At 39.0% G+C, this 11,095-nt stretch overlaps 1 protein-coding gene across 1 annotated transcript in view; it reads right to left on the reverse strand.

The window, feature by feature from the left end:
* The window catches only part of PER2 (period circadian regulator 2), a 1,339,110-nt gene that overhangs the window by 672,222 nt on the left and 655,793 nt on the right, over positions 1-11,095 (reverse strand). Inside the window, exon 15 of the mRNA XM_044070032.1 lies at positions 8,383-8,514. Coding sequence (XP_043925967.1) covers positions 8,383-8,514 — 132 coding nt within the window. The remainder of the gene's footprint in view (positions 1-8,382; positions 8,515-11,095) is intronic.

The raw sequence follows: 11,095 nt of genomic DNA on the forward strand, positions 1-11,095 counted from the left end.
AAGAGGCTATCAGGTAAACTAGATGCAGTGAGGAAAACAATCATTCTATGAAAGCAGGTAACACAAGAGGAACAACAACACATTCAAGTAAATCAAACTGTAGCATCTCCTAATACATTTTCTGTGTGAAAGGAATTTCAGCCTGCTCCCACTGGAAAGCCTCCTTCATAATAAAGCCTCTGAAAAGTACAAATCTTATGGAGGGAAAAACTCCATCTGCAAGACAACCTGACATATATGAGAATTAAAGTCCATTCATGAGTCACCCTTACCTTCCGGATTAAAGCATCTGAATGTGCTGTAATGTCAATTTCCAAATTTAAACAATTCTCTTATACAACTGGAAGGATCTGGTTTCTCCTTGACTGTTAGTGAACCACAATTTGAAAGCGTCCCAGAAGAAAAGCATCCTGAAAGGATGTCAATGACCTATAAAATGCTTTCTTCTCCTTTTTATCCGATGTGAAGTCAATGCTTTGGTTAAGACCACATGTCCTGCACTGACAGGTTAACTGAAGTAGGCTCCCTAGATAAAATAGAGTAAGTATAAGCACGATACTGAACTTTGGTTGGAGGAATTAAGGTCATTCCAAAGGGTATGTTTGTGCTAAAAGTCCAGCATATGAATTCTTTCTTAGCACATTAGGAATAGTAAGCTCCAATGATTTGTCAGATGTCACAGGCAAAGCCTTCCATGTAGTAATAGCAGAATGCACAAGGATATATACCCCAGATCTCACAGAAATTGTCTTATGTTCTCTTACTAGTGACTAGAAAAGTTACTAGTGGTAAAAGGGTCATGGATTACTTCTAAGTTTACTGTTATTTCAAGAAACTGAAATTCGTATTAACAATTCCCTACCTTTGCTAACAGCACAATCAAGCATCCCACCAAGCAAAGGGAAGCTAAGGAAATGCTGAAGCTAAATGTCTGGCAAATACGTTGGCGACTGCTGGGAGCAAAATAGAAGAAATGATTGCAGAACTATCGAATATGACATACTTTCTCCAGAGATAGCTTCACTTGAATGTAAAGACATAAATCTTCCACAGTCATACCTAGAGTTACCATGCAAGAGTCATTTTTCCATACATACATACACAAACAAACACACACACACACACACACACACACACACACACACACACACACACACACACACATATACACACACAATACATATAAAACATATATATATATATATATATATATATCTATATCTATAATCTATACATATATATCTATATATATCTATATCTATCTATATCTATATCTATATCTATATCTATATCTATATCTATATCTGTATCTATATCTAATCTATATCTATATATATATATATATATATATATATATATATATACGGGTTCCGTTCAGATCATCGAACTTTTAGAAGTGCGACTTTCATATGGACCATATGATCGAACTTTTAAAAGTTCGAATGGTCTGACTGGAGATCTTCATACAGCATGGAATGGGAACATTTCCCGTGTCTGCAAAGTAGTGCAATCTCAGAGTTGGTATATTTAAATAGCGGGAGGTGTGGGGGCTTGCCCCGCTAGAAACATTTTTTTTTTTTTTTTAACATGCTCGAACTTTTAAATGTTCGATCATGTGGTCTCGGCCATATGAAAGTTGAACATTTGAAAGTTTGATCATGTAAAGTAGACCCATATATATATATATATATATATATATCCCCCTTGGCTGATGGCTCTACTATCAATACCTAATCTTTCCATTTCTACTGAGGAAATGGAAGTAAGGCATTCCCAGGCTGAATGAGAACTCTACTGTGCATTTGTTTTCATCAGGGAATCTTGATCAGCCTTTCCATTTTCTTACAGACATTGTGATGGCAAGGAATGGGCTAGCTTGTTGATTCTTGGATGCAGCTAGCCCTCTCTCCATTAGAAGCCTCCCCTCCCCTTTGGCAGCTCCTGTGTGTCTAATACTGCTGTCCTCCAAAGGAAACCATGCTTCCACATGCTGGACTCCCCTTGGCTTTACTTTTGCAAAGAAACAGGACAGTGTGAGCTCAGTCAGCTTGAACCCAGCTGGATAACATCTAGTGCTCTTGCTGTGTGTTACCCTTACGGCAAACCACAGCCACCCCAACCCCAGATGGGCAGGTAGGCAATGACAGCTATATTACAGCATACCACTGCAAAGGTTTTATAGTCATAGGAAGGCTTTTTAATAAGAAGAGCGGATTTAGAATGAAGCAATAATTGGACTAGCGTGGTTAAATGTTGCTGGAGTGTTAATTTAGGTTCATCCACCCCTATAATGCTTGGATCTAATAAGATTACAATAGACATTAACACAGGTACTGAAGAAGATGCAGTTTTGTTATCTTCTGACAGCACTACAGTCAGAGGGAAGAATTCTGGTACTTTTGACAATGACTTTGTTTCACTGTTTTTGGAAGTCATTTTAATAACAGTACTCTCCTCTGTAGATATAGCACTGCGGTAGCGTTGTTGCCTCACAGTAAGACGTTGTCCTGTTCGATTCTCAGATAAAGCGTCTTCTGTGTGAAGACATGCATGAATGGGCGTACCTTCATTGAAGGTTGTGCGTCAGGGCTGGCAACTCGGCACGTAAAAATCTACTGGCAATCATTAGCGGACCGGAGTTCTGCTGTGGTGACCCCTAACCGGGAAAAGCCGAAAGACACCACCACTCTACTCTTGTAGACATACAAGAGCCATTAAATGTAAGTTTTCATCAGGTTCTTTGCTGTTTTCATTAATAGGTCAGCTTTGCTAAACTCTACTGTTTATTTCTTATAGAACTGAGATAATTATTAGCGGTAATAAAATGTGCTAGCAGTTTACACAACTGCACTTCAACACTTTTTTTGACTGAAGATCTTCAAAGAAGCAATAAATGGTCAAGAAGCATTAGTTATACAGACTGAATTTATGCAGTGGTGATGCAGGAAGTGCAGCAAGAAGAATTAAAGTTCAAAGAACCACAGGCAATATAAGACTGCACTACACACCAACCAAAGTTCCATGGAACACTGGTGTGAAACCAGGGACAGAAGCACAGCTGATGGGAAAAAAAAAATCTGTCGAGGAAGAGATGACAAATTTGGATAAGAAATGCTATGATTTAGTTTTACAATGATTCTCCCCAAGAACTGGAGAAATGGGGATTTATTTTAAATATTTTTTATTCATTTATTTGTAATGGGAAGAGTGCACTGTCAAAGAGTGGCAAGAGTTCTATCCTAGAGATGCCTGGTTCTCAAGAAAGATTAGATACGAGTCCCTGCAAATAAGGGACTACAGCTTACAAACCCTGTAAGGACAGCTGCTAATCACCAGGAAAGCAAATGGTCAAAAAAGCTGACAAGAAATTCAAGTTCCAAGCAGGGCAGAGGTTCTTAAAAGGTGAGTAAAGGTACAGAACCCAGTTATGTTTCTGTTTTTTTTCATCCCAACAGAATTGAGCCTGATGGTTTGTCTCTCCACAGCTAATCAGCCCATTTGTTCCATGGTTGTAGAAGCCAATAATTTACTGCTGCCCATAAACTCCATGAGGTCAGATGCTCAAAGCAACTGCCAGGTGAGGTGGAAAGGAATGGAACAGCTCTGCTGATCCTTTAGGGCAGCCTACCCCCTCCCCTAACAAAGCACTTTCTTCCCTGTGGCAGCTCTTCTAAGCTCCACTACAGCTGCCCTCCAAGGGTCTCCTCCAGTGTGACTTGTAATCAGCAGCATGAGCTCAAAAGACTTGAATTCCACGGGGTAAACACCTACTGCTCACATTAGGTGCCACCCATGTGGTGAACCAGAGCCACTTCCCTCAAACCAGGATGGTAGAACAGGCAGCATCCATTCAATCCCACCCTGCCCTGCCAGTTCCCACGGGTGTTTGATCTGCTATTCAAACTTAAGTTGCCTGCAATGTAGTCAGGGCTTTATCCCTCTGTAACAGGGAGCAGCCCTTTATGAAACTGCTTTACCAGCTTAATTTTCCAGTCAAACAGTGAAGTAGATGGAATGGTTGGAAAGGTAATAAAATGTTTCATGCCAACTGCGAGAGGGGGGGACACACAGAATGCATCCATCACTCACAACCTACTGCTTTGTTGCACTGAGCAGAGTAAGAAAAGGACTATAGTGCTAACTGGATAAATAACTGTGGCCCCTCACGCCAAAGGATCTGCCCAGACATATATTCCAAATTCCTGAGCGAGAGGAGAAGGCTGGGGATGTAATTTTAGGAATCCCCCCAACACTTTCACTTACTCTGACATATGAACCACTGCAAGACTGATGCCTCTGCCTGCAGAGGCCACCAGATATACAACTTCTTCACACATTGGGTATTGTTACTTTCCTGTCTGTTCATGTTCAACAAACTGGACTTATTGCTGGTCAGTAACAGAAATAATGTTCATAGCTCCAGTTGTTTTAAGTAATATTTGCCCTTATTTCTTATGGTGGACCGTTTCCCTAAAACACGACATAGCTAAAATAAGCTCCACATCTTCCTAGTGAAGCATCTGTCATCAGAATGCACAACAGGTTCTGGCACAGAAAGAGAAGGACTACAATGTGATCCACCCTTCCAAATCCCTGTTACAAGGATGATGTGAATCCATGAGGACTGTGGTGTCTTTGCAGACACTAACACTTGCCACCTCACAGTCACTGCATCACTAAAACCCTCTGGTTTGTAAAAGAGAAACAAGAATCATTAAGCTCAGGAGGTACTCAAGAGGGTCTGAGAATGGACGCTAGAACCTTAGGCAGGATGTCAAGGCCATGACCTTCCTAGCCATCTCAATAGGAAGAACATACCGAAAATTAAGTATCCAGCTTTGCCCTGATGAAAACAATCCACTGAGATGGGTTTTGAGAGGACTTTTAGTTTACATAGGTTCTTCATGGCCTGCAACCACAGGAGTACCCAGACCAGGGGCATTATCAAGGAGCATCCTGACAGGGTCACCAGTAACCAGTCTTTCAAGTAAGGGAAATTCAGAAGTCTTTTTCCTGCAAGGCCTCTGCTACCATAGCTAGCACCTTGATAAACACTCTGGGTACACAGGACAAAGCAAGAGGCAAAGACTGTGTACTGAAGGTGGTGCTCCCAAAGAAAGAAATGAAGTAACATCATGTGCAGACCTTAAATAATGATGTCCCAGAAGGCATCCATCATGTCCAATGATACCATTCAGGCACTCTGTGGAAACAGCAGGATGTTGTACTGCGTGCCCATACATTAGCTACAAATATTACTCTTCCTTTACAATCACTTACTTATAAGTAAATACCCAACTATAACAGCATCTTATAATATACATATTTTAATGTCTATGCCATATATAAATAAAAGTCAGAACTTGATGTACAGGATGTGAAACATCAAAGTTAAAGAACCTTCCTGTCCACTTCATAACTAAGAAAAGGTGGGAATAAAATCCCAATTTAGAAAGTTTGAGCAGTAAAGTCTGAGCTTGTTTCAAGAGTTCTGCTGAGACAGCTTGAGCCTTTAAAAGAGGTAGAACTAAGAATTCTAAGACAAAGCTGTCTGTGTCCATATTAAGAATTTTTTCTCTGTCATGTCTCCCATACCTGAGTGAACTCAAATCACCCCTCCTGGGCTACTTATACAGAACAGACAGTAGTAACAATACTGTCCGACACTTAGCTGCCTACCTTTGTCTGAGAGAAGATTTCATCTTTCTTGAGAAATGACCTCACCTGGAAGAAGCAGCATGAGTGACCTTAGCTCATACACAGCGGGGTATAAAGACAGAAGTACAACTGTGATCATCTCACCATCTCTAAGGCACTGGGCTGAAGACAACTGGTCAGTTAGGAGGGATACAGCTTGAATTGGTAAGAAAACTCACTCATATCCACATAAGACAACAACGGTTATAGACAGACAAATGAAGATGGAGGTGAGATAGAGAACAAAGGATGAAGAGTAGGATGGAAGTTTTTAGTGGAATCTAGAACAGAAGTTGCTGTTAAAAATGGATAATTAGGACAGCATATAAAATATTGCATGATAACTATAAATCAAAGGAGGTTAGAAAAGATTGGGAAGAGAGACTGGATAAGTAACTCACAAGAAAACAATGGGAGGACATACGTATGATTCACAACAAACTCCAGAAGATTTAGGATTTTTGCTTGGAAGTGCTTGCATAGCGATTTTTATACCCCAAGCAGACTCCAAAGAAATTTTCCTCAGGTAGATCAAATTTTGGAGCTGTAATGGGGAAGAAAGAGGTAACTGGGAGGTTCTACCTGACATAGCCGAAACCACACAACACCGACAACCACATCACCGACACCACATATTCGACAGTCCATAAACACGAAACCACACATAACCGTACACAAACACGAAACCCCATACACTGCACACACCACAATAACAATTATTAAAAACAAAACACATCCCCATTCCACAAACCACACACACAACACAAGCACACCAAAATCCTTACATGCCCACACTAAACATTACCCCACCCTCCTAACCTAACTGTCGCCCCAGCCCTATCTCCCTAACTTAACCCAACCCTACCCACCTACCCTAAACCTAACCCCTAACCTCCTACCACCCTAACTCTCACAACCACCCTCCCCCCTAACCCTCCTCCCCTAACCCTCTCCCCCCCCCTAACTCCCTCTCTAACTCCCCCTACCCCTATCCCCACTATCCCCACACTCAGGTCAATCTCCACCCACTGCACGACATTCACGTCACTACTCCACACACAGCCTTTCCATCTTTCATCATGGGGCGGCGTTGGTGTTGTCATCATCGTCGTGTCGGTCTTCTGCATTGTCGATGTTCTGCAACGCGATTTTGGCGTCGTCTCTTTCGTTTTCGATCTTCTGGAGCTCCGAATTCCGCTGTCGGTCTTCTGCGCTGTCGACGAAGTCAGGTAGAACCAACTGGGAACATGTGTTTTGGGAGTGCACTGAGTTGGCAGACTTTAAAAATTCCCTGCAGTGTAGTCTGTCAGAAATATTGGGTGAACAAATGGGTGTAACTAAGGAAATTATTACCTTTTGAGCTGGGATGCAGGATCTGAACTGTTCAGGCATAGTAAGGTCTTAAATTTAATCCCTGCGGCTGAAAAAGAGGAATTATTAGAAAATGCAAATCAAAGCCTAAACTAACAATATCTGGAGTACTGAAAACTGTAACAGAGATAAAAGAACTGGAAGTGGGATCTTTATAAAAAGGTAGGACAACTTACATTACAAATATGGACCTTATGGGAACAATGCATGCAGAATAATGTTTTGGAGGAGTAATGAGGTTTAAGGGAAGGCAAGAATTGAACAATTAATGTAATGTTGGACTGATAATTATACAAAAGAATATATGTGATGTACAATGTTTGCAATGTGGTGCAAGCTAATATGGTTTGCTTTCTTTTATATAAATATATGTTTGCCTTTGTCTTAAATGATACTTCAATAAAGATATTAAAATTAAAAAAAAAAATCTCTAAATAAACAAAATAAAAAAAAATCTCTAAATAAATGAAAAAAATAAATAACCCGCAAAGTGCATGACATTTATTAGCAGAGTTACACTGGTTCATTCAGCAAGTGACTAATGAATCCGTGATCACAATTACAGCTCAATCAAAATACAGGGCGTAATGAACCAAGTAATAAATACATCCACGAGATGAACCACCCCATAATTTGTAAAACTGTATAAAACGCTGGTCAAACCATTAAACTAATAAACTTTCTGAGAAAAGGAAATGCAGGATATCCCAGAAAGAGACAAAAAACGCAGGGAATGAAGGCTCATCTTGCTGATAATCCTGCATACTGGAAAGCACAGGAAAACAAAGTTAACTCCAATATTTGCTTGCCTTATGCTTTCTCCTTCCATAAGCAGTTATTTTGCCAACAAAGGAAATAATTCTGTAATAAGCAAATCACGCTGTTGGTTATATCCTATATGTAAGCACCACACGTATACAGAATATATTACGGTACAGTATATATTGAGGTACTTAGCATAAATGCTTTACAATAGCCATCACAGTCCCATCCATATAGAATGAATAAATATTTCTACTGCATCAAACTATAACTAATAAATACTTTGATAATTTAATTATGTATACAGCTGGCAGACATATTAACCCAGAAATAAGAGAATAACTACACACCAAAATTAATCAGGATACTCTGCTGACATACTTGTTCTTCTACCTGGTTCTTTGCAATAGTAAGACTTTTGCAAAAATAACTGAGTCCTTGAACTAGACATTCAGGTTTCATTTTTGAAGATTTATTACTATAAAACACATAATTTTTACCAAAAGCACTCCAAAGCATGAAAAATCATACAACAAAATAGTTCAAACTCACAGGCTTGAAATTCTGGACATCTTCAACTACATTGTTAGTGATTTCACTGGAGGAAGCCATGCTTATTATCTGCTCATGAGATCCATTGCTGCCCAAACTTCCATATCCGCTAGATCCACCATTATGTACAGGCTGCAAGAAATGTGTGATTCTGTTATTTCTGTCTAGAATGAGTTTGACTAAACTGTTAAATAAATAAAATAAAAAAGGGGGAGATGAATGAAAGCGTGTGGCACTCTCCCTTCTCCAAAGATGATGGGGAGGATTGCACACACTTGAAAGGCCACACAGAGTTTGTGCAATTTCCCTAGTGGATATGAGAAGCAAATTCTCATGTTTCCAGGGAGGGGCTACTTGGAAGGAACATCCCTTGCAGAAGTGAAGGGGTGGTCTCTGTGGTAGACCCACCGCATGACCTCCCCCCGGGTGCTTAATCAAGTGAGTGCAAGAGGATAGGATACATCAAGAAAAAGCTGAGTCACTCTTGATGGCTGCCAAAATGATGGCCTTTCCTGGCTGAGTCTTGCCCCAGTGATGGGGAATGAAAGGGCCCATTGGTCAGGAGGGGAGTGATGAGCAGCAGGCAGTGGGGGCAAAAAAGTGAAAAAAAATATCTGATAGAAGTACAACATTTGGCAGATCACAAAAAGAAAGAAAATTATATTAAAAATTAAAAAAAAAACAGTAGTGGCATAAAAAAAAAAACAGTAGTGGCATACAAAACAAAACTATCTAAAACAAAACAAAAACAACTTTAAAAAACATGCAAATGTTTCACTATTCATTCTAAAGTCCAGTTTAGTTTTCAGTTACATAAAGCTCTAAAAACAGAAAGCGCCACTGGCAAAGCATGACTTTTTCCTTGTTAAACTGGACTGTACTGTAAATAAATGGTGTAATTGTTTGTAACCATGTTTTGTTTAGAAATTCTTATTCTATCCTCAGTGTAAACTTCATCTGCGCGAAGGACAACCTCAAACAGTTTTGAGTGTTCTCACTGCAACAGTTCTTTCATGTTCAATGTACTCTGATGGTATACACCATTCTAAAGCTGCTCTCAATTCCAAAAATTTTTTTTTTGCGGAAATGATCAAGAAATAAAATGCATCTTTGATTGGAAATAATGATATATGGTGGAAAAGAATGCCATTTTTTAAAGTTAAAAGAACATAATTTTCTTGGGTGGTGAAAGCCAGGGTACCTTTTGGCAAAGCTTATATAGGCCCTAGGGTCAATAGCCTAGTACCTACCTATGAGCCTATTAAAGATGCATACAGAACATTACCACTCAAAAGCATACTTGAGATAAGTGTACCACCTTCTATTAAAATGGTCATTACAACAGGAAATAACATTAGGGTATCATTCCAAGCAGTGTTCACCTTCTCCAGGAGGTAGAATACAAATTCATTTAAAACATTTGCTGACTTTTACAATACTTTTAGCATAAGTTAGAATTTTTTTTTCATTAAATAATGCTAAATAAGAAAACTGGCTAACCACACAGATGGCCTGAATATAAGTGAAACTACTTAAATTTCTCCACTAAACTATGATATGGTAACTGATTTTAGGAAGAGAAGTGAAAGTTCTTAAATTTGTTTACTATACAGTGTCATATAATGGAACATACCATGAATCTAGGTTAAAACAGAAAACTGCAGAAATAGCTTGACCATAAATGAAACCAGCTAATTGTTTTCAATGAACAGTGTCACATCATACAAAACAATATATTAAGCTATACAAGGAACAATAAAATACCAATACCAATGAAATAACAGATTGTGGGCTAAAACTAATGAATGTGCCAAATTAGTAATCAAAGAAAATAAAGAAATAAAGGGTAAATGCAAAAAACATTCTCTCAAAACCTTTTATATTTACAGAGTAAATAAAGCTAGGTATCTATAACATATAAACAGTAATAATGCATTAGGTTTAAGGAGCAATTTTCCTGTGATTCCTCTACAGAAATAGAAAACAAAGTTAAAAAAAAAAAATCATACTGCTACCTGTAAGCCAGTCACATGTCAGACTAGAAGTACCACTGAGGAACCCTTTTCTTTTGCGTAGTTCTAGTTACCGGTGTCATGTTCGCTTCCGTGATGAAGCAAGGGTATTCTTGTCCAGTCATTAGGGAGCAAAATTACTTGCTAGAGAATTCTCCAACAGGTTAGGCTTGGTCAAAGAAAGAGAAGTGTGAAAACAATTTACTCTGGATCAGTCCTTCATTCAGTGCAGTTAGGCAGATGAGCTCTTAGAACTGCACAAAAGAAAAAAGGTTCCGCAGTGATCTTTCTAATGTGAGATGTGACTGCCTTCCACAGCCCTTGCAAGTAACCATAGGTTTTAGCTTTACGTTTTGACTGTTACCTCCTCTGCTCACAAGTAAGGAGGCTGCCAGCACATTAGTTATTAACATCCTTATAACTGCACAATATTTTCACTAATTATCTACAGAAACAGAAGGAATATGCAACTGTTTTAGAAATTCCACATGAAGATCCATGCAGATTTGTGCAGAAAACACAAAAATGAAATTAAGCATAGCTCTTGTATAGAAAGAAGGAAACAAGGATGGAAAAATCAGTTCAAAATACAATGCAGGACATACAAGAAACACCACTGCTGAATCCAGGGATTAAAAAATTGACAGCAGCAATAAGCAGCAAGTATAATACATACATACATACCACTGCCAGCAAGACAC

This window comes from Protopterus annectens, chromosome 4.part1 (assembly GCF_019279795.1).
Source record: "Protopterus annectens isolate FY-2018-M chromosome 4.part1, PAN1.0, whole genome shotgun sequence".
Lineage (NCBI taxonomy): Eukaryota > Metazoa > Chordata > Ceratodontiformes > Protopteridae > Protopterus > Protopterus annectens.